General features: G+C 39.4%; 2 protein-coding genes across 2 annotated transcripts; one reads left to right on the top strand and one right to left on the bottom strand.

The window, feature by feature from the left end:
• Positions 1-2,568: 2,568 nt before the first annotated feature.
• ndufa8 (NADH:ubiquinone oxidoreductase subunit A8) lies at positions 2,569-6,410 on the bottom strand. The gene is made up of 4 exons (XM_074690630.1): positions 6,194-6,410; positions 5,061-5,224; positions 3,547-3,712; positions 2,569-2,950 (listed from the first exon to the last, which is right to left on the bottom strand). Exons 1-4 carry the CDS (start codon positions 6,242-6,244, stop codon positions 2,813-2,815), a joined length of 519 nt encoding a protein of 172 aa, XP_074546731.1. The 5' UTR covers positions 6,245-6,410; the 3' UTR covers positions 2,569-2,812.
• Positions 6,411-7,167: 757 nt separating this feature from the next.
• On the top strand, positions 7,168-22,731 carry morn5 (MORN repeat containing 5). Its single transcript, XM_074690870.1, has 5 exons — positions 7,168-7,324; positions 10,282-10,431; positions 11,915-12,024; positions 12,818-12,949; positions 22,250-22,731. Exons 1-5 carry the CDS (start codon positions 7,278-7,280, stop codon positions 22,330-22,332), a joined length of 522 nt encoding a protein of 173 aa, XP_074546971.1. The 5' UTR covers positions 7,168-7,277; the 3' UTR covers positions 22,333-22,731.
• Positions 22,732-24,194: the final 1,463 nt, after the last annotated feature.

The raw sequence follows: 24,194 nt of genomic DNA, 5'->3' as shown, positions 1-24,194 counted from the left end.
CGCACAGAGAGCTCCTGACAAAGTGTTTTTGGCTACAAACTGACTTTGTGTCAGAGGAATAAATAAAACTTGTGGGAAAAATGTTTAAGTACGAAGAATGAAAAACAAATTCAGCTGGAACATCAATGCTTCATCTAGAGTAAACAAAAGAGCGTTTTCCATATTCTAAATAAAGACCATAGTTAGCTTTAGCAGATAGAAGTTGACCTCACTTACAGGGAAATGAGAGCCTGAGGGCCAGAGCTCTGCTTTGGGGACTGAGAAGGTTGTCAATCTTATTTTACTACAACAGAGTAAAAAGCTGATACTGGCCCTAATGTTAAAAATGACTAAATAGCTGATTTCAGTGATTACTTAAACACAAACTTATGAGTGATCCTAAACCGTTTTACTTTAAAGAAGCTGTGAGGAGTTTGAAAGTGATCTTGAAAAAGGCTCCCTTCAAGATATATGTCTGATCGTAATCCACACTTTAAAATGAGATTATTGGCGCAAACATAATGCTACTTCTTAGCTTCAAGCAGAATGGATTGATTTACAGCACATCTAAGTTTGTATGACAACACCACGCAGGCTGACAGAGTTTAGTAAGAAGAGAGATCTGTGTTTTTCTCTGCTGAAAACGATTCCTGTGATTAATTTTGTAGTGATGGTGGACACTGGAGCCTAACTGTCAGACAGAAAAAGGACAGAAGAGCAGAAGAAAGAAAAACAGGAGAGAGATAGAGCACAAGCTAAAGGCTAACAGGGCTAAACTGTTTGTGCTAATGTCGATTCCAACCCACAGTCAGCAGTTATTCTGCAGTGGTCTGTTCAAACTTGAGAGTCTATCAATAAAATGAAGAGTGAGGTTACGCCAGCTCTGACTGGTAGATGACTGGCAGGACATAACCAGGATTCATTAACGTTACACATTACATACATGTCTTAGAGCACCGGGCTGCCAGCTAAGCTAAACATAAACAGTTTCTAAACTATGGTACAAACTCACAATGTTTGCTTGTTATTGTGTTTCTACGTAACTGTACTGATAAATGACTTACCTCATCGTGTTGTATCTGGTAAAAAAGTTGTATTGAACAATGAAAAGCTGCTGTAAACAGACGATCTATCTCCACTCATTTCCAAAACAAACACACCCAAAAGTCGCGTCTTCACAACAGTGTGTGTGAAACTTCAGGCCAGAAGGTGGTGAGGCAGTCCAATTAAAACAGATCCTCCCACAGCATCTTTAACATATTTGCCTGTTCAAAATTCACAATTTAAAGTTGCTGTGAGGACTATCCGTTAGAAGTGGATTGCAGCAACACCTTTTGCTGGAATTGTACATACTCTGTCATGAAGACATGACTCTCAGCAAAGCTACGTTTGTTTTCGAAATGAATGAAGATCAGATCTTCTTTTTAATTCTACTTTTCTTTTTTCAAGACAACTTTTTACCAGATACAACGCACTGAGGTAAGGTATTTATCAACAGTTATGTAGCGCCCCAGTTTCAAATGTGAAAACAGGCAAACATCTGTTTGTATCATAGTTTAACAGCCAGTAATATTTAGTGTTAGTCACAGCTCGATAATTCTGCCAGCGTTAAACTACCAAGTAGAGCTAACGTAACCTCACTCTTCATTTTATTGATAGACTCTCAAGTTTGAACGGACCACTGCAGAATAAATGCTGACTGTGGGTTGGAATGAACATTAGCACAATCAGATTAGCTCCTTTAGCTCGTGCTCTATCTCTCTCCTGTTTCTCTTTCTTCTGCTCTTCAGTCCTTTTTCTGCTGTAGCGCAAAAAAAACACAGATCAACAACACTGCTAACTTCATCAGCCAGTGTTGTGTTGTCCTTTCTCTTGAAGAAGAGGATTTCTTGGATTTATTTTGTAGTAAATGTTGGACACTGGAGCTGGCCTGTCAAAAAGAAAAAGGAGATCAGAGCAGAAAAAAGCTTAACAGGAGAGCAAGCATGGGCTAAAACACAGATTGGTTGGTGCACCTTTCTGAAAAGCTATTTAAGTCACGACAAAATGTATGCGTGAGCCACCCTGAGCTTTTCTGGTGACTTGAATCAAAGCTCCCTCACCCACATCACTGTCCAGCCCTGATCTTGGATTCTGTCCCAGTGGTGTGTGAGTGTGCCTGTGTGCTTGCATTGGCACAGTCTGCTTTGTTCCACAGGCTGTCAGGCCTTTGAACGGGCTCTTCGTCTCCTTCCACTTAAGGTCATGAATGTGTGTGCGTGTGTGTGTGTGCATGCCTGTGAGTGTGTGTGAAGGGGCGGCAATAACATACTTCTCAGAGCATCTCTGAAATGACTCCTCCTGTCTTCTCCCATTCCAGGTCAGAGGCAGGAAGTGAGCCGGGAGAAAAGGAGGAAGCAGAAGCAGCTCTCTCTGGCTGCAGGTAGTGACCCTCAACCTTGACCCTTGACCCTAGCCTCCATCAGCCTGACAACACACACTCTGACAAAACACAGATGTGCAAACACGCTGCTGCCGGCAATTTAGATATGAACAGAACTGCCTGAACTTACAGATTGTTAATAGAAAAAATGGAAAAGGAAATGGAGATTATAATTTATTTCTTTTATTATTTGACAACAATAATAACAGAATGTTGCATTTTGTCACTCATTACATTTACAGAGGTGGTCAGGAAAGCTGTCTGGGTTCATCATCCATCTCTCCTTCCTTTATCAAACTGTTGGTGATGGGCGTACAGTTGCTGACTGTCAGCACATGAGCTCTGTCCAAAAGTTTTTATTTTTGGACACAGTTCATGGTTTTCGAAGGCTTTGTACACTCTGGAGCTGCCTCACCAGTTCCAGAAGAATAACCTGCTGCCGTATTTGGAAGGCTCCAGTTTACCCTCGATGACTGGGTTGGGCTCAGGACGAGGTCTAGAGTGGTAGGGGTTCTCAGGGAGGGGCCGCGAGGTCGCCACTTTGGTCACCTGTGAAAGAGAAGTAACATGATGTGATTTCAGATTCACTGACAGTGCAGCAAGGGAGGTGTGCAACACGAAACTTTGTCTGTTTTCTCTGTTCTCCTTTACCTGCGGCAGCACTTCTCATTTGATTTAAGGCACCAACTTCTCCCTCATTTGTTTCCTCATTTACATTTTCTCTACGTCAGTGACTGTTGTCTGTTTTTCCTTTATTCTCTCAGAGCCTAAAAGTAACACGTGACATCCAAGAAATTCCATCATTTGGATTCTACAAAACATTTTAAATGAGAAGGATCCGTAGAAACAAAGTGTTCAGAAATAAAAGTCGAAAAAGCTTTGGTCAAGATTAGATTTTGTTCTTTTCTCAAGGGCTGCAGCTCAATGAGTTCTTAAAATAAAGTTGTGCAAGCCCCTTAAAAAGCCTTGTTGTGGAAAGAAAGGAATGAAAAATACATGATTTGCCTACTCAGTCCTCCTGCTGACGGAGGCGTCTATGCAGATGCAATCAGAGCCTCTTACATGGCGCACAATCAGCGAGAATGGAGCCTATCAACCGAGCTGCGCTCTTTGTGAATGTACAGTCACCCCGTCACAAGTCTCACCTTAGACAGGTCTCCCAGCGCCGGTCTCTCCCAGCCCAGCTTGTCAAGGACGCAGCTGTCGAAGGCTTTCTGCTGGGTACGGCAGTACCGCAGCTCCGCCAAGTTGGAATAATCCAGACAGGTCCAGTACTCAGTGAAGGACTCAGCGCAGTTTCCCTTGATTTGTCTGCAAGGAACAAATCAAACATTCAAGAGTGAGATAAAATCACACCTGGTAATCAGTTTCTATACAGGAGTCAGGAGTTTTCTCCCCAAAACGCTGAAAGACAAATGATTTAAGAGATGGAGAGACTCTGGAAAAACAAATGAATAAACATGATGCAGGATTTAAAGGGACATCAAAATACTTGTGATTCTATCTAAGGAGCTGAAATGTTAGAACAGAAGTCACCAGTGGAAACCAACCATGTCAGAGCTTTGCAGATTTCTACCAGTCATGGTTTGTCTCAGACAAATCTAAACTGGTCATACCACTGAAGTACTCCCAAAACAGTGACTGGCAGTTTCCAGAAGCACCTAAGAATCAAACCAGGTCCCAGCGTAATTACAGCTTTTCTCAAATCTTTCCTCATTACAATAATTACAGGTGTTGCTCCTTCACAAAAACTCTCAGTTTATCTTTGAGGTGAGAGAGTCGGCTGTTTGTTTTGGCTTCAGATTTGGAGGTCATGTGTTTTTGGAGAACCAAAAAAATACACAGACTTTTTGGGGACACACACAAAAGCACCTCAGTGACTAGAAGGTGAAACACAACTCTGCTTTAACCTGTCGGTTAGCACAGACGCAGCGGGTCAGAGTGAGAAATGCCAGGCCACTTCCTCCAGTGGCCCCTGAGGGCAGATTCAGACACATTATAATCCCTGTACTTCTTGACCTTTTTAATTTAATAAAAGCCCTGTGTCTGCTGGTCCATGTGAAAGAGGAGCACAGAAAAATCTCACAATTAATCCACACACTTTTCTCTTATTTCAGTCAAAAACTGATCAATTTTCATTTCTTTCAAGATAAAAACAAAGTTAATATAAAGCAGGGGGTATGTTGAAAAGTGTGTGAATGAAACAGAAAAGCGCTTTGAGTGGTCTGTTAACTAAAACTATAATTTTATACCTTATAGACTAAATCATAGTTTAGCCTTAGTATCAAGTTTGGACTGATCCTTTCCCACTAATACCTGATCCAGCTTTGAGGGACTGGATGGGCCCCGATACCCGATACTAGGATTGAATTGCGCATTTCTTATTCAAACTCTAATCATTCAAGTGCATGAAGACTTCAATGTTATACAGAACTTCACATGATCCGAACCATAATGAAGAAGCCATCATGGAATGAATAGAACATTATTTCTGACAACCTTTTCACCACATCTACATCCCACTTCAATTTCGTTGTACTTGTTGCAATGACAATAAAGTTATATTCTATTCAATCATCAGTCACAGAAGGGACAGCTTGCAATCACAACAAGTGTAGGTTCCCAAACATGATTGTTTTGATGCACAGTTGCAAAGTACCTAAAGAAGTTGAGTGTGCACTCGTTAACCTTCCTTCCTTCTTCTATACATTTTCTGGGATCCTTTTCCTCCCAGCGGCACAGCATGAACTCCTTGTTAGGTTTGTCACACTGGGAGCCCAAATGGTGTGCAGCAGCCTTCAGTACAGCAGATGACACTTTAACCTGGAAAACACATGAACAAAACCACATTAACAACATGAACAAATGAACACAGTCATATTTACATCGAGTTATCATTTAATTCCAGGGGTTGAGATCCCTGGTGTCCTTAACAGACACTGTGACCGAGTTAACACAGTGAAAAGAATGTGTTTGATTGAAATTATTTTTTTTAATTCACTGCACACCTAACTCATCAAAAGCTAACACTCGGTATTTTATTCACTGAAATAAAGAACATAGACAGCAATTTCAGAGGCATCCTTGGGGTCAAAAGTCTAGCTTGAAGTACAATTTCACGTCTTAAATATATATTTTGACTCACTACAGAGGTCTTGCTTGATACATGTTTGTTTAACTGATGTCTTGACAAATACTTTACTGTACTAAAAGTACATGCCAGTATAACGCATATGACTCACTTGCATAAATTATTTCAAGTCAGTGAAAAAGGAATTAAACACAACAAAAATAATCTAAAGTGTAATTTTTGGTTGTGAAAGCAATCCAATCAGGGACAGGAGTTGTAAGTAAGCCATAGCTAAACACCTGTATTTCTTGCATCTACTTCATATTCTCAGTGAAGCAAACTTTCAAGCATTAGACCCTTTCAAATAAAGAAACTTCCTAATGCTGCCATATTTGTTTTGGAAACATACAAGCTGACATCCAAGGACAAGTCAAGTGAGTCAAAAACACTCCTGCAGGAATGCACTGCTCACCGGTTTGTCTTTTATGTAGCTAATGTTTAGTATCAGTCAACGTAGAAGTGCATTAGAAAAATACACATCATGATGAAAAGACTTTGACGTGGGTTTCATACATGCCGTAAATCATTTATCGCTGTTAGACATCTTTTAAACTATCAGCGCGAGACTACAGAGAAAGCGTAACTCACACAGTATAGCAGCTAGCATTAGCTCACGTAGCTAGTTGGCGTACATGATATTCATAACAATAACCCTGACTCACCTCATCCACACTCAGCTCCTGCAGCGTAGGAACCTCCACAGTCGTGGGCATGGCTGCGTGTGGCAGTAAAACAACCGGAGAGAATCAAAACCGCTCCCGTAGGGACCTTCAAGGTCCTGGTTTAGCTCTAGGACGAGCTACAAACTCTGAGCAGAAGGTCACTTTACTGCGCCTGACGCTCTCAACTGTGGGACGCGCTCTGATGACGACCGCATGCGCAGTTATGGCGCTATTAAGACTTGAAATGTATCTATATGTTTTTTTTTTTGTTTTGTTTTTTTAAAGGGTTTTCTCAGTTTATGATGAAGTACTTCTTCTCCACGTGCATAAAAAATGGTTACAGCGCCGACTTAAAGGTTGTTTGTTGTATGGGTACGGTCAACAGCCCATTAAACGTCACATCCGGTTTGAGCTGCGCAGTGAAAGCAAACCGCTTCCCCCTCAAAAAAGATATTTGATCGATGTGCAAAAGGTATTATCCTTCATGTAAATTAATCAAAACTACACGGTAAATTCATATCCATAAATTTAAACTGAAAAATGCAATCCTCATGTATTCAAAACAACTTAAACTACACTTTCAATCCTTTGAATTGATTGTTGGCATAATAACAAGTATCTTGGAGAGGATTTTTATCTGGAAAACTGCATGTGTTTTTATTTTTTATATCAACAATAATTATTTTTCCTGTTCATGTTTTTTTTCCCCTCTCTCTGCTTTATTTATTGTGGTGTTTTATTTTCAGAGCACATGCTTGTCTGTGGATTATACAAAAATTATAACAAATAAACAACAATGTTTTGTCCATATTCTTTTTCAATTTTCAGTAATGACTCAGTGAAGGATATGACAGCTTAATCGCGTTAGCATCACCATTTAAAATCCTGAGGTTTGCAGTATTGCACGAAACACCCCGCCCCAAACCATGACACGCACGAGGCAGACTGTACCGATGCTTTGTTGCCATGGTGACGATACACTTCGCTCCGGTTTCTGTCTTGCTCTGGTCGGTAAAAATCCATAAAAGTAAGATTTTTAGTTTGATTAAAAGAAAAGAGAAGGCACCTGAGCGTTAATGCAGCAATGGATTTGGGGGAAAGCAGATACAAAGGAGAAAGAAAAAATGGAAGGTAAATAAACATATATGTTTTTATAAACCCCCCAAATAGTAGTTTAAATACTTCCGCTGCTCTAAGTTGTCTATATTTCTCGTTTTGTCAGAGCTCTTTATACATGTACAAAACAAACCATGAGTACACCATGACAAATCAGCTTTGAATATACAAAGAGACTCCCAGGTGGACTGTTTTATTCAAATCAGTCAGTGGTGTATGTATAGAGGGTTAGGGTTAGGATTAGGGTTAGGATTAGGGTTAGGGTTCCATCATTATCCATCAGTAGCAAGCGGCAACCTCCAGTCTGAGAATATGAGGCAATGCGGAAGTGCTAAAATCTGCTGTTTCTCACGTGTTCACTTGAGGCTGGCTCCGGAAGTAGCGGAAGTCACAGAAACACCAAGCCAGAAAAAAAGCCATTTCCAAAGCAGAAATTATCCTATTTACAGCCTGGTTCAAAAAACGTCGGCGAGACTACGTCCATGTTTTATACAGTCAATGATCAGTAGCCATCATAATCTTGACAGCAGCATTTAGATCCATTCATTTTTTAAACACTTAATTCACGCTGTTAGCAGCATAAAAATGTACAGTTGCTCTGTGGTCAGGTGTCAGAAACAATACTACACAATAGAAGCAACGTCAACATCAAGTTTTGACCGCAACTGGTGTTTCGTAGTTAATAGCAATCGTGCTAACTGGTGACTCTCAGCCAACAGCCAAGAGTCTCCAGTTAACAGGGTCACACACTTAACACTGATACACCAGCGACGTCTGCGGGTGTGTGATTAAATGTGTCTTCTTTATCCAACCTCGGTTAACCAGGTTTGACTGCAAACAAGCAACACTGCTGATACTTAAAATACAGATTTGACTTTGATTATTCAATGAAGAAGTTTGTTTAGAGCTGAGGCTATGACCAAACATGGGCTCAGTATAGCCAGTAAATAGTGAGATAACCTATATGATTATCAGAAACAGATTTTATGACCAAAGTAAAATTACGTAATATTATGAAAACAATGAAACAGTCTATTAACCTCAAAATACACAACCATTAAAGGGGACATATCGTGCTGATCCCTGATTTAATACTTACACATATAATACATTTGAAAACAAGACCTTTCACCCCCTGAATTTTCAAAATATGAGATATTGTATTTTTTCTGATATCCTAGAACGAGATTTGATGCCTCTGAAAATAGGTCATTGCCAGTTGGCCGCAAGATTTTGACCTTTGTGACGACACGAGGATCCTTTCTTTTTATTGGGGTAATCTGATAAAGCAGCTCTGCCTCTGTGATGTCAGTTAGTCGCACAATCGCCACTGAGGGATACACCCACCAAGAGCTGAGTATAAACATATAAACTATACATGTTACAGTACCGGTTTGACTCACCACACTGAAGCATCTTGAGATGATCTGTGTCGAGGTGGATTTTCTTCCTCCTGAGCTGCAGAACCGTCCAGGTCTGACTCGGGGTCCAATACAAAAGGACATATCCTACACTCTGCCATTTTATTAGTGCTATCAATGCCTTACAGTGAAGTTTTGGCAAACAGCAAACTCGCTCAGTCTGCTCCATCCAATAATGCAATTTTGTAAATACTGCCATGCTGCAAAAACCGCCCCCTGGCTCTACCCCCTCCACCCCTCTTATAGAACCGACCAATCAGAGCACAAAGGGCTGTGACGTTGCGAGGTTACTGGAGGTCATTCTCCAAACGGAGCGTTTCAACGAGATCTTCAGAATGGCCTAAAATGAGGATATTGAGAACGCTATTGTGGGGCAATAAAGGAACTAAATGACTTGTACTGAGGGCAGAAATGCTTTACAGGCATCCTAGTCTGGCATAGTGAAAAGGAGAAACAAGCATGATATGTCCCCTTTAATATTGTGATTTGGTGCATTTCCCTGGACATAGTTTTCTGGTTCTTTTATCATGAATCAGGTCTCAGACTCACCAGTCTGTGTGCTCCTTTGGTTTAGGAGACTTTCTGATTTATTGATGCATGTCATCCTGGTGTGTCACAGTCACACCAGGAGCCATTTACCGTCCATCAAAATGCGTTTTTTGGTGGTTAACTCTCCCACTTCAGTTGTCAAACCATTATACTACGCAGTGCTTCTGCACCCAAGTTGTGCGCGCATCCGCCATTGTTTATAAACAAATAATCCCTCTGTAGGTAAACAACAATGGATAAGTTAAATCAAACAAATAAATAAATAAAAAACAAATGATAGATAGATAGATAGATAAGGAAAGAAAAAACGTATTGTATTTCAGTAAGGAATTCTAAGTAATTGTACTCATATTTGTTGTCTTTTTGAGCCTTTCATTGTTTCCAATGATGTACAGTATATTTAAAATGTATTCAGAGAAGCACCAAATATTTTCCATGAATTAAACAAATTGGAAAGGCACTGGACTTTTTTTTCCAGTGGACTTCTTTATATTTATACTTTTTATATTACAATTTATGGACAACAATTTGGCATGAGGAAAAATCATGGTTTATGGGTTCAGCTTCATTTCTTGCAAAGGGGACATACATTTTCTTCAAATTAAAAAAGGACTCAAAAGAGCTACTTAGAAGGATGAATGCTGTTTATAACCAAGAGTGTGTTTCTTTTTTTCTTGGTCGTTTGTTAGTATAACAGATTGTTAGTTCTTTATTTTTCAGGTGTTGTTTTGTTTTTTATTCAATCAACTGATTTTTTTTTTATCAACTTTTGCAAAAAACTGCATTTTCTTTGTCTAGGATTGATGGTTCTTGAATGGACAGTGGAGGTAGTTGTGATGCTATTTTTTGATGTGTCATTCTATTTTTTTAGGATCACAAAATGCCGGGAAAATTTTCCATGGAGTTTAATAAATTAGGACCCTGAGTGGTTCATTAATGCAAAAAATCTAGGCTTAGCAAACGTTGTAGAAATACAATGTGTTTGTCTCTTCTCTCCCCCAGAATGCATGGAGAAGGAGAGTACACCTTCCCCACAGGAACCAGGTATGTGGGAGAGATGAAAGACGGGATGTTCCACGGCAAAGGAGTGCTACACTTTTTAAATGGAAGTAAATATGAGGCCACCTGGGAAAACGGCAGAGTTAAACAGGTGTGTGTGTGTGTGTACGTGTGTGGGTGAGTGTTCCTGCATGCATGTCAAAGTTTATGCAAAGCTGTGTGTTTTACATTGGTTATAGTTGATATTACATCTGGTCTCTTTTAGCAATCACTCACCATTATTGGTGCACTTATTTGGTTTCTCAGTTTTTCCCCCCTCCTGCATGAAACTACACTCTCTCCTGCTCTGATGTAGTCTTTCATGGGCTCATGCCACAACAGTGATCACTCCCAATTATTATCATCATTTGAGTTGTGGTTCATTTAATATGATAGCAGCTTTAAACCATGACTAAACTTGACTCAGGCCACCCTACACCTGCATCCATGCCAGCCCGAGAAAACTGATTTCCATTAAAAACAGACCTAAACCACAGAGAAATTCACAGATCCAAGCTCTGGAAAAAGTGCCTGCATCTCTCCCTTCATGTGCTTAGCCTGGGTGAGGATCCAAGACCTGTTTTTGTCAAATAACTAATTATTTAATTCAGAGTTTATCTAAAATGTTTACAATAAAAAAAAAAAAAGATAAACTGCAGAAACTCCCTAGTTTAATATAAGCTTGATCGTCATAGCTTGTGTGTTGAAAACTTTTGCTGGATGGCTTACTGAAAGAAAGTCAAAAACTTAATTTAAGATAAAATTAACTTCATTTAAATTTTTCCAGGTGTTATCCAGTCGGTCGAACTTATTTTGTGAGGAAAAAAACAAAGAGGTGACACAACCAATTCCTCTGAACGTTAATCTTTCTTTCTGCGTCCTTCTTCACATTATAGTTCATCATTTATTAGCAGTGCTTCTACAACTACATCCTAATAATTCAAAAAATGCAGTTTTCATAATGAAAAATACTATTATTTATGCAACAGTGAATGCTTTTTATTTCAGTCATTGGACAAAGCATGCTGAGTTTATATTCCCAGTAATAGTCATTTTGTTCCTCAGAGGAAACACACAAATACACACAGTGTGTTTATTCAAACAAAATACCAAAACACATGTTTTTCCACTTTCCTATAGGGGTTTATATCAGTGCAGCCATCTTTTGTTTTATCTGCTGAGGTTTTCAGATTTTCATCTCTTAGTCTACTGACTTTACTCAACAACAATAGGAGGGAATTAAAAAAAAGTTTTTGTGGTGCGTAGAGCACTGAAAAGTGACATTTACAAACCTCAACAGCAAGCTATCTATCCAAGAAACTTTGTCTGGGATACATAGTAGCATAACCCCAAGACCTCGCTTTCAACAGTTCTCACCACAGCTGCTTTCTGCCAAAAAACTTTCCCAGAAGAAAACTGTCAAGAGGACAGTCAGAGCTTTGCATTTTCAAAAACTGTTTCTTCTGATTTTCAGTATCTGATTGTTCCACTGCTGTGAGGCGGCACTAGATGTTGAAGTAAAAGTATAACTAGATTTTTAACTTGAGTTTGTTTATTTTGACCCCTATCAATCTTTTCTTGTAATTTTTTCTTAGAGCACATATTTCTTTGCTGATGGTCTGCAGTACCAAGAGACAGACTGGGACTACTGCACTTTAAACGACAGGCGCTTTTACAGTGAGCGATGCAACGGACTCAGACCTTCAGGTTGGAACTCCAATGTTTTAGTCTGAATGGCTCGATTTGTTTGTGTAGATGGTCTAGAGTAGTGCTGCACGATTTGGGGAAAAGGTGCAATTTGCGATTAGGTGGACAATATTGCGATTGCAATTATGCTTGCGATTTAATAAAAAAAGTTGTGTCATGATGAGTCTACAGACTTGCTTGGTTATCATGGAGAAAAATTTGAATTGCATGTGCTGACATTGCGATTGCGATTGCGATATCCTCTTTTGCGATTACGTAATTGCATGTGCTGACATTGCGATTGCGATTGCGATAATCGTGCAGCCCTAGTCTAGAGTGACATTTCTGACTTGACAGACAGGTGGGTGCACTGGAGCTGTTGTAATTCTGCCTCTTTGTCGGTTGGCAAAGGGGAAACGTTGGAAAGGTTGAGTCAGCACTTCCACTATGGCGACCACGTTCTCCTGGCTTCAAAAAGCCTCTTCAGAAGTTAATGGGTGATGAAACTGAGATCATGTGCATGTTTTGTCCAGTGTATGATTCAAACCCAGGGCCACCCACCTCAAAGGCTTCAGTCTCTGGACCACTTCAAGTGAACAGATTCCATGATAAGAGTAACACAAGGGAGCAAATCCAATCAAAAGTTCATCTGAGAGATGGAAAAACATGTAAATAGCACCAGATTATGAAAGAAAAATGGAGTTTAATTTTGATCCCAGTGATACTAATTAAAAAGAGATTGTTTTTAAATCTATGAGTTCTTAAATCTCAGACGGATTACTCCTTCATTCACTCAGTTGCTTCATTTCTGCAGGAGAATCTCACCTAACCAATCTGCATCCTCCACGTGTCATTCCTGACGGATGCTACGATTGTGGAGACGGTTTCTATGACCCCAATACCCGAGTTGTCACTTCCTATGCAGGCAGGTTCCTCAGGAATGCAGGTGAGATGGGAAATATCCTGTTATTTCCACTGCCATAGCCCTGTGACACCAAAGATGAAGGATGCTGTTTACCTTCCACAGTAATATCAATAATCTCTCTAATGGCATTCACTTTTCAACCTATTTCAGAAACTGTAAGAACCACAAAGGTTGTTTTTTTATCTGTGGTTTCAGTTCGAGAGAAACACAATGTGATATCAGGATCAACCATCTATTCCTCGCTGCTTATTTCACATTAGTTTGTGCACTTTTGTTCCACCAATTTGATGCCAAATTGGCTCCATCTGAGCTTTGAGTGGTATCCAGGCATCTCATGATGCTGTGCCAAAGAAAATTGCAAAGATGAAAGTCAAGAGCAAACACACATTTTCATTTCAAATTGAATAGAGAAAGTCTTATGTCAAATGGAGACTGCATTAGATGGCAGGCATTAGATTTCATTTTTAATGACTGAAATAAGTGCAGTGGTCTGTTTGCAGTATTAATTTTATCTAAGAGGCTTTTTTGAAATTACTTAAGTATTTTTGTATGATGGGTTTGTACTCATGCCTAAACTAATGGCTGTGATTCCATGTACAGAGATAACCCTAACATGTGACGTATGCCTGGAAACGTAAGTCAGCTCTGAATGAAGGTTTCAGTCACTAATACACACTTAATCAACGTTTTAAGACCAGTTGAAAAATAACATAAACACACACACACACACACACACATATATATATATATATATATATATATATATATATATATATATATATATATATATATATATATATATATATCCAGGCATGCGTCATATATATATATATATATATATATATATATATATATATATATATATATATATATCCAGGCATGCGTCATATATATATATATATATATATATATATATATATATATATATATATATATATATATATATATATATATATATATATATATATATATATATATATATATATACAAAACACAGATACATTTTGCCCATTGGATCTTGTGAAAATTTTAAGAAGAGTTTTAAAATGCAAAAAAGAAGAAATGGGAATGAGACAGAAAAATAAAGAATAAAACATGTATTCAAAGCAATAAGTCAAGTGAAATCACCTGTTCATCAGCTGATCAGAAGGTTAAAACCACAGCCTTTAAGCTGTTGAGCTGCATTAGTAAGGCCTCTCACAACAAGCCATCTCTGCTGAGGCTGGACACAGTAAGACAGACATTCAGAATTTCTTCAAAGATCCTGAGGGTTATGAATCAAAAAAGTCCAGAGGTAGACACAAAAAAATTCCATTGGAGCTGAGCCAGAGGATTTGATTGGCTGTCCGTCAAAGCACAGGATGATCGTTGACCCAGGTTAAGGTTGTTACTGGAGCCGACTGCAGCCCAATAACCATCAGACGGCGACTGATAGAGAAGAGCTTTAAGAACTAAACAAGTCTTCAAAGGCCTCGTCTCCTACAACGCCACAAAAGCCGCATTTCCACCAAGCAGACTGGATCGGTTCATCTCCATACGGCGAGCATTTTGCTGCATTTCCACTGACTTATCCCGGGACAGATCCCTAAAAACCAAGACGAGCCGGCCTATATTTTGGGACCCTTCCGTATGGGTGCCAGACTGAACCGATCCACTCTCTGAAGGTGGAGCTACACACTGCAGACGGTTGATTGGTCAAAAGTATCGTCACTTACCCTGACAGCGGCTGCGTTTCTCCTGGCGGCACACGGACTTCTCTGAAACAAAGCTTGATTGTACTTTGTATCAAAGAGCTACATACTAATCACAGAGAGGACGAAATGCTGCATGTCTTCCATCCGTGTTCTTTGTTTGCTGTGCAGTGTTTTTCTTCTTTGTTGGATTTAATAGCAGGGTAAGCTGCTATGGCGTCATGCTATTCTTTAACAGCTGCGGCTTTCGGCATCCGGCTTACACGCCGCCTACCACGAGAGGGCACAGTTTGCTGTGGAAACACAAACAGGATCAGGCTTAACTGTACCAAACCGAGCCAAACCATACTGAACCGACCCGTACTGCTTGGTGGAAACACAGGTAAACTCGCCGTTCAGACTTTTTCAGAGAGCAGCAAACATGGGACACTGAAAGGTGAAGAAAGTTTGATTCTCTGAGGAGAAAAACTGAACCTTGACGTCCTGATGGCTTCAACATTACTGACATGACCAGGAGATCCCACTGGAGATGTTTTCACGGTGGCACAGTGGAGGGGACGCCAACATGATCTGGGGCTTTTTCCTCCAATGGACCAATGGAGCTTCAGGTTGGTCAGGGGCGTCAAACGGCGGCTGGCTCTGTGGAGATGTTGCAGGGGGCCTCCTTCATGACTGAGGGCCCTGGTCTGTGTGGGAATGACTGGGTTTTTCAACAGGACAACACTGCAGGTCACAATGGATGAATAGACTAGTTGACTTAAATTGTTTTCAATAATTTTTTTTTCTTCTTTTTGCATTTTGAAACTCAACTTGAAACTTTTTCAGACCCAACAGTGCAAAATATAAATTCTTGCAATTCTTCAACTGGTCTTAAAGTTTTTAGGTGTGTATAAATGATGTTTCTTTATTAGAATCAGCTGATTTAGTTGTTGACTTGGCAAATGAAGAGCTAGCTCTGTGCAAAAACAGACAAAGCCTGACTGGAAATACTCTGAAAAACAGAACCACCAGAGCACTTGTATTGAATTTGTTTCAGGTGGGACTCTTTGTCTTTGCCCATTTTATAATAACTGCATCACTCAGTGTGGCCATATGGGAAGGATTTGATAACAGTGAACCTATGGAGTGATGTTAAATGGATTATCCCTGGATTCTCTGACGGAAGAGTTTTCTTACAAGTCATCTGATAAGCCTGCAGCTAAAGCCTGCTGCGGTCATTGAAAAGTTTTCTTTTTTTGTTATTAGTCAAAAGTGGAAAATTCAAGACACATTTTTCCACTGAAGGAGTGTCTGCTTCTGCAGTCCTCGGTTTGAAGTCGATGCAGTCTGTCAGGTGTCCACGCTGGAATTCTCAGAACTTGACATCCTCTGCTCGTCATGTCTCCTGTGATTTTACATCATCAGACCAAAACATGGACACTTTTAATGTCATGCATCCAAAGGTGTTTTACCTTTCTTCTTTATAGGTTAGATACTTCATAATACATGCAGAAGATTTTCTTCATGCAGTCACATCACACTGTTTGTATTCTCCCATCTTTAAAGAAACTGGGACATCTTCAGAGTCTGGATTCTCTGACTTGCTCCTGAATCTGTTTTAGTTTGCATGTGAATTCAACTGACCTCTTTTAACCCAACAAATGCAGACATGTTTTGAGAAATGATTCCTGGAAAAACATCAAGATATGACTCACCATCCCCTCTGAGACAAAATATTTGTATGCAGATGAGCTACTTGCAGCATAACACAGATTAGTTCCAGCGGCACAAACATCTCATTTACATGTGTGAGGAGCTCCACATCCTCAGGCCTGTCATCAGGATGTGTAAAGAGACGACAAAGTGTGTTTAGGTTTTTTTTTAACATGCTTTGTTAATCATTTTAATAGCTCTGGAAGTGATAGAAAAAAATAACAGGAGAAGAAGAAAAGCCTAACAATACTCCAGTCCCCTGCAGTGATTGTAGTAAATTTGAAGTCAGATATAAAGTCAGATATGTGACTGTTGTCGTGGCTCATGCATTCACTGGGTATGGCTACCGTATCCCTCCCTCTCATGTCTTGGTATTCAGCCCCCGAGAAGGATGCTTCTGTATCCTGTATGGATTTATTTTTCAACCCCGGGAGGTGAAGGCACATTTGTCAGAGTGGGTGTGAAGACAGAATTTATTACCTCATGGCTTCCTCCCAGGATGAGGACTGTGAGGATGAGGGGACACACAGGGAAGACCCACCCTCCCTCCCTCCCTCCCAGAGGGGGACGTCTGCTGCTGCTTCTGCTGCAAGGAAAAAAGGAAAGAGCTCCCCGTGTTGCCATCACAACTGCTGCATGCAAGACGAGGAAGAATCGAGCAGGGATCGTATGTGGAAAAGTTGCAGCAGATACATATGGAAATGGTTTCAACCGCAGATGATTCAAGTTTTGACCTCTTGAACTAAACATCGATTGAATGACTTTACTCTCCAGCCTCAGTTACTGTTGCTAACTCAGACAAACAATCCATCTTGGCATCTGGCCACGCAGCAAAACAATGGGATCTGTTGCTAATATTCCCCAAGAGGTTAAGGATTATTTTTGGAGTTGAACAGATCTTTTGGCGGCCAGTTTGCCTGCATGTATGGAGGGATTTGTCAAAAATACTGAATCATGATGTAGAAATGTAGGACGATAAAGTGAGAGGAGGGTTGTGAGTGTGTTCTTTGGAATAAATAATGGAAACCGCCCACTTTATGACATCGCTGAAACTCCCCACAGTGATCTACAACATGATCTCTTAAAAACAGTGGTAGCTTATTGTAGTTCAGCTATGTTGACGGTTTGTTCAACACAGAGTTCTGACTTGTAGTTCTGATGCAGGCTGTGATGTTAAGGCTGTGAAAATGCACACATCCCACATGCAGACGTCATATATAAAAATCAACTGGCTTACTTCCTCTGAGGTTGATCCAGCATTTTGAAAGCAAAGACTATGACTTGACCAACTCTTAATCCAAATCCTACCAAAATACACACTTTATTTCACTTCACCTATGAGGGTTTATGTTTATATTCTGAAGAATACAAGTTATTTTTAAGTTTTAACAACACTACCTGGGCCTTGGTATCAGCCAGTACTGATGTGATCTGATACAAAACCATCAGCCTTTTTTAACACTGTAAACTCTAAAGGAAATTAAAATATACATAAACTGACTGCTTTATTAAATTTATGGGATTATAAATGTGTGAACAAGCAGTGTGTAAATCTCCAGTGCTAACAGGAATAATAACTGATCTGTAAACCTCAGCAGTGGAAAAAGGACTTTCAGATATGCGGCTCCTGCAGCTTGGAACCTGTTGCAGGAGAAGTTGGGCCTGAGCGAGCAGGTCTCTTTGTATCTTTTTAAAAGTAGACTGAAGGTTTTGGAAGATGATGCATCAGGTTGTAATGATTTGTTGGCTGATTTTTCTGATGTTACACTGGACATGGTAATCTGCTTTTGTCATTGTTTTGGGTTGTTTGTTACTGTGTTCTATGACTTGCTGCTGTCTTGGCCAGGACAGTCTTTTAAAAGAGATGTTTCATCTGAATGAGCCTTCCCTGGTTGATTAATTTAAGAAAAAAAAGTGGATAAGTGAGGAGTTAGACTTGCACATATTGTAAGTTCCTGTCAGAGTTGTTGGTGAAAACCTCAACTTGATGCTGTAGTTATTTTTATATTTTCTTATATTTTAGCTCTGTCTGGCAAATACTATGGTAGCCTGTAGGTGTCAGATGTTCATGTTTTGCCTTCATATTTTCCTTAACCACACTTAAGGAAAACACAAATACAAGCAGAACTACACAAATGCAAAAGCAATAACACAAATGTATGTAAATGCCGGTATCTGGCAATCAATATCGGCACTCAACAGTACCCATTTTCAGTACTTTTGTGTGTGTTTATAAACAATAATTAGTTTGACAATAAAATCTTTAAGTTTTTCAATTTAACATATTTATTTCTCTACATATTAACTTGCACTGCTGTGTTCATGTCAAGTATGGAAAATTACCTACTCTTCCACTCCCTCACAGTCACAAGGATGTGTTTAGGTACCTAAACATGGTACTGTTTGAGATTACAGGAACTGGTACTCAGTACTACAGACAGGATTTAGTTTTCAGTACCCATCCCTTATGGTAATGTGTTATTTATATTAAGTTTCAAGAGTCAGTCATTCCATAATGTTAGCATTACAGCTATGTTAACCATAGCTGGAGTTTTTTTTTTTTTTTTTTTAAACAGTGTTTTTACTTATTTTGACAACTTTCCTGTGTCCATTGGGATAACTGTTAGTTAGAAAAATGCTAAAGTTGAACTCTTTTAACTTCCGTTATGTTGTTCTGTTTGCATTTGTGCTTTTGCAAAGCGTTTTTTAATTTGCAAATCATCTGACACCTACCAGCCACCATAGAAAATGCACAGCTCTAAGGTGTTGATGAAGTACTGTGTGCATGTGGTTATCATAAACACAGAAGAACATTTAATTGACCTATGAATCAGCCCTTTGCCATTGGTATCTGATCAAACTCTTTGGCTCTGTATCATATTGATATACAAAACCAGTTAAACCTCTTTTTTTCAAGAAGAAGAAGACTTTTTTATTTTTTAGAACATCGTTGGGAAGTCAAACGTGCAATTTGGAGATGCATTAGAGAGGTGCATGGGTTGCTGCTGCACAGTGATTAAAAATCATAGACATGAAGAGCTGAGCATTCAGGGGTCTGTTTTTTGCTCATGTTCTTTGTGAAACTCTTATCTCCACTTTTTTTTTCACTGAATTTAGTCAATATGTGTTGCTTAATCTGTAAATCAGAAGAAAAAGACATTGTTAAAGCCTCATTGCTAGAAAAAATAAGATGCGTTTGATATAAGATGATATGGCACACAGGTGCAAAGTTTCAGAATTAACAATATTTTGACCAACAGTGAATAGAAATAGAGAGCTCCATCAAATTACAATGAAATTGTGCATGACAGTTACAGTTGCATGAGTAATAATGCACAAAGCATTGCTTGTTAAAGAACAAAGTTCAATTATTTTCCTTTTTATTGTGACATGAGAGCATGATAACAAACATGTGCTTGCACTTGTTAAATCGTCGTGCTGCAGTCAACCAGTCCAGCTTAAATACAGTCAACAAACTTTAACACAATGAGATGATTACTGTCAAATCCAGAAACACAAATCATGTTTAGCCAACAGTGCAAAAAGATTATTTTTTATCTCCCTTCCTCCAAACTTCCAGACTCACATAATTTAACTAAATTTGTCTTCCCTGATGAAGATTGCAGCTCAGAGGTACAATGAAAAACATTTGCACAACTTTACAAAGTATAATTTAAAAAGAATGAGAGGAAAGATGCATGGGCCACATCTGCACAATCAAATCTGCAACACTGGCTGATTGAGGGTGTACAGTTATTACAAACACACACACATACACACACACACACACACACACACACACACACACACACACACACACACACACACACACACACACACACACACACACACACACACACGGTCAGTTTTGTATATTCTCTCATGGCAACAGACAGCAACAGTCTGCAGCAGCAGCAGCAGCAGCAGCAGCAGGATCCATGTGCTGCCATATTGTTTGTAGCACTTTCCTGTTTCTGGAATAACCGCTTCCCTTTGAAAGTCCACACAGAAAGAGTTCCACACTGAAAACATTCCTCAGCCAAGGAAAACACCTCTGGTGACCAAACCGCAGCCCCTCCCTTTGTCCCCGTCCAGCCGAGGTGTTTCACAGACAGATAAAATCAGCCGGGGGGCCCTGGGGAGTGGGACGTATCCTCATTCTGCCTTTCCTGGAACTCTCATTTTTCAAACATGTTGGAGGCAGAATTCCACAGGAATAAAACAGGATTCCTTTTTAATTCTGCGAGCTGTGACGGATAGATGAATAATTTCTACAGATCGGTATCTTTACTTCAAAGCTAGAAACAGGAAAACCGCAGCTATTTTTCAATGATGTCATCAGGAAACAAAACCAAGAAGTGCTCCGGTTGCAGTGAATTGGAGACAGACTTATGTAGGTAGATCTGAGTGTTTATTTGAGCTTTCACATTTAGGTACGTTTGATTAGGGAACCATAAAATGTATGACCTTAAATATGACCCCAGACAAGCAGAATTCATCGTCACTGTCATGGAGAAGGTGGGGAAACAGTGATTTCTTTCAGTTTTGACACCAAACAGCACATGGTGATCCCCCCTTATGCAAATTAGTGTGAAGAAAACAACTTTTCCCCATTGGCTAATAAGCTAGTGAGTTTGAGAGAGTGTGTGTATGAGTGTGTGTGTGTTAGTTCACAGCCATTAGACTGGAAGGAAACACTTTTCCCTCTGAGTGTATTTTAAGGATTAAGGTAAACAGACTTTAACAAGGTGCCATTATGGCTTCCACACACTCTCTCCTGTGGGCGTTGCACAAAGGTCAAACATGAAGGTTTGCACCTTTGAGATGTTGTCAAGCAGAAAAGTGTTTCATACAAAGCGTGTAAGGTTTGCACTTCAGCAGAGATACCAGCTTTTTGAAAACAAAAAATGTACAAATTTGCTACATTTTTAATAAAATGTACAGTGTTTGGTCTAAATGCTGCACCCTAATTCACAGAAATACACACAAGCTTGATTTGGAGTTTTTTGAGCGACATGTTTTGCCTTATACAAGTTGTTAAATCACAAAAATCCCTTTTGCCCTTATTTGGAGGACGTTTCCGGATCACAGCAGCCACCTGTACCAATTACAGAGGCTTAAATTCTGAAATAAACGCAGCTACCTCAAGAGGAAAACGACGCAGAAGCTTTAATAACACCTTCCTCACAACGCCCGGTGGACATGTTTGTGTGGCAGCTGTCCGCGCGCGCCCGATGCGTCAAATTGACCCCGCGCTCCCAACAGGAAGAACGAGGGGGGACGAGAAAAAAAAGGGAGATTGTTTTTTTCAGACTTGAAGTGGCTGTTAGTGTTGACGCCCATCGCTACCAATTACACACAATCAACGGGAGAACCACAGACCTGCTCCTTGGTACAAAAGGAGCCCCGCGCGCCGTCGAACCTGCGGGTGAGGCCCGCGTGCTCCTCAAGTGTGTGCAGCTGCGCGCGCTGCAGAGGAGGCTCACTTCACCTGCAATTAGCGAGCCGTTTCAGATGCGACAATGAAAAACTGGTTTATTATCAGCTCCTCTGGCGGTCGTTTCGGTTTAAAATAACTGGCGTCCATTTTTGGGGTTATTATTCATCTGTGTCTGAAGTGGCTCTGAGAAGTTATTTTCTCCTAATTGTCAGGCTTAATCTTGATTTGACAGAATTTAGCCGACACTTGAATGACAATTGACTGATTCAGGCTCACATTCAGAATGACCTGTGGTTTAATTGTGCAGCCGATGTGTTATTAGAGATTTGTTTTGAACGTTTTAGGCCTGAGTGAAATCAGACGTTTGAATAGCCAATCAGCTGTTTGTATTTATTCTCTCCCTATAGAGCAAAGCGTTAGAAAAAAAGACTCTTTTTACATTTACTTCTACTCCTGATGAGAAATGTTAGTAATTCAAAGTATTTCTTTTTCCAACAGATGACTCAGAGCATGAGTGGATTGTGCGGAAGTGCCGGAAAGCTGAGAATGAGGCTGTCGTTCATCCTGAAAACAGTTCTTGAACACGAGATGGAGAAAAGTAACTAAAGACTGTCCTAAAACTCATCTGACGCATTTATGCGTATTAATGGTACTCTAATATTAAAGTGGGGCAGAAAAGAAGTTTTGATTTAATCTAAGAACGAGTTTTTGAAGGGTGCATCGCCACATTTGTTGATTCAGTATGCTGAGTTGTGTACCAGAAGTGCTCCTATGTTTTACAAGGGGGATTATATAAATATGATAATAAAAAGTTGCATTGCCTTTATTTCATGTGGTCTTAAAATATACTTTCTGACACTTCACTGTAGTTTTTCTAAATGCTCTTCATCTAATTTCATCTAGGATTTAACTTTAACCTGCTTCAAAACTAAATAAAACCCTCTCAAAAAGAGACAAGTCTGAAAAACAGTAACCTAAAAGGGAAAAAAAGGTAATTCATGGATTTGATCTTGTTAAACATTCAAGCTCTGCTGTTTACTAACAGGGAAATTAACACTTCATTTATGCAGTTGTGATCTCTGGGAGGAAAATTTTGATGCCTCGTACCATTAATTCATATTTGAAGTCATAAAAGTAAGTGCATCTGCAAACAAAAAATCAGGTTGTATTCATATCATCATTGAAATGTTACATTTACCTCTTGTAAAATGAGATATCATTTAGTTGAGGTTCAATAATCAAAGCTATAATTTAGCTCTGATTGTATGAAATTTGCAGTTTATGACCCATGCTTGGTATATTAGACAACTTTCCAAACCATATTGGTCATGTGCGGTCGACATTAACAGAGTGTAATACTGAGCTCTTTTCTAATTACAGAGGAAATCATTCTTTAAAAGCTGACTCTTTTAGACTGTGGTTTTTTAAAATTCTTTAAAAAAAAAAACCAACTTTTTATTGAAAAGAAAAATTATAAGAAACAGATTTTATTCTCTGAAACCTCCTTTTCTTATTAACACTTCAAGGATAAGACGCCCAACAAACATTGAAAATTAAGCACACGAGTAAACTCATTCAAGCAGAGCAAACAATATACATTGCAAGGGGTTATAAAAATAAATACATTTTTAAAAATTCCCACCATTTTGTTTAATTTTTCTAATTTCTGTTTGTTATCTAAAAGTGCTTGCCCTTAAATTTTTTTCTTTTTTGGTCTTTGTGTAGCTGATGTGGCAGAATTAAAGTTTGTGATTTGAAATTATCCTCAGAAATGATCCAAAAACCACAAAAATATCACATTCTATTTTATTGCATTTTAGTACACAAAACATTTATGATGCACAGTCTATCAAATAAACTTTTTGTATCATTTCATTCAAAGTTTTTTTTTTTTAACAAACAAAACATTTTTTTTTCAGAGGGGGGAAAAGTGCTTTACAGGGATTTACCATCTCAATAAATACAAGGACATTGAGGTCTTGTTGGATCCTGTTCTTCACACAATGGCCATGACACGAAAACACAGATAAACACTCTCTACCCCTGCCAGAACACACACTCACACACTCACACATACACACACACACGCTCACACACCCCAATCTGTTTTCTATTGTACCAATGCACCAACACTCGCTTCTTCTCTTAGCATAAGAGAAACTCACCACACACACACACACACACACACACACACACACACACACACACACACACACACACACACACACACACACACACACACACACACACACACAGAAGGCTGAACAAGCAACTGTAGAAATTATAAATTAGTGACAATACAATTATTTGGAAATATGAAAATATGTAACATTTTGATTTTGAAGAAAATGACAAGTCCACACATCTCAAATTCCCTGTGTGTGTGTGTGTGTGTGTGTGTGTGTGTGTGTGTGTGTGTGTGTGTGTGTGTGTGTGTGTGTGT

Source organism: Halichoeres trimaculatus, unplaced genomic scaffold (assembly GCF_033239565.1).
Source record: "Halichoeres trimaculatus isolate MK-OKI-2021-1 unplaced genomic scaffold, fHalTri1.1 fHalTri1_scaffold_16, whole genome shotgun sequence".
NCBI lineage: Eukaryota > Metazoa > Chordata > Actinopteri > Labriformes > Labridae > Halichoeres > Halichoeres trimaculatus.
This window is presented reverse-complemented; position numbering and strand designations above follow the sequence as displayed.

Bases quoted from the DNA above. Each gene is read 5' to 3' on its own strand.
- ndufa8 (XM_074690630.1), bottom strand. From the start codon at position 6,244: ATGCCCACGACTGTGGAGGTTCCTACGCTGCAGGAGCTGAGTGTGGAT. The intron at 5,225-6,193 runs GTGAGTCAGGGT...TGTGTTTTCCAG, and splicing joins AGGAGCTGAGTGTGGATGAG to GTTAAAGTGTCATCTGCTGT. The intron at 2,951-3,546 runs GTGAGACTTGTG...TCTCTTTCACAG, and splicing joins CGCTGGGAGACCTGTCTAAG to GTGACCAAAGTGGCGACCTC.
- morn5 (XM_074690870.1), top strand. From the start codon at position 7,278: ATGGATTTGGGGGAAAGCAGATACAAAGGAGAAAGAAAAAATGGAAG. The intron at 12,025-12,817 runs GTTGGAACTCCA...TCATTTCTGCAG, and splicing joins CAACGGACTCAGACCTTCAG to GAGAATCTCACCTAACCAAT. The intron at 12,950-22,249 runs GTGAGATGGGAA...TTTTTCCAACAG, and splicing joins CAGGTTCCTCAGGAATGCAG to ATGACTCAGAGCATGAGTGG.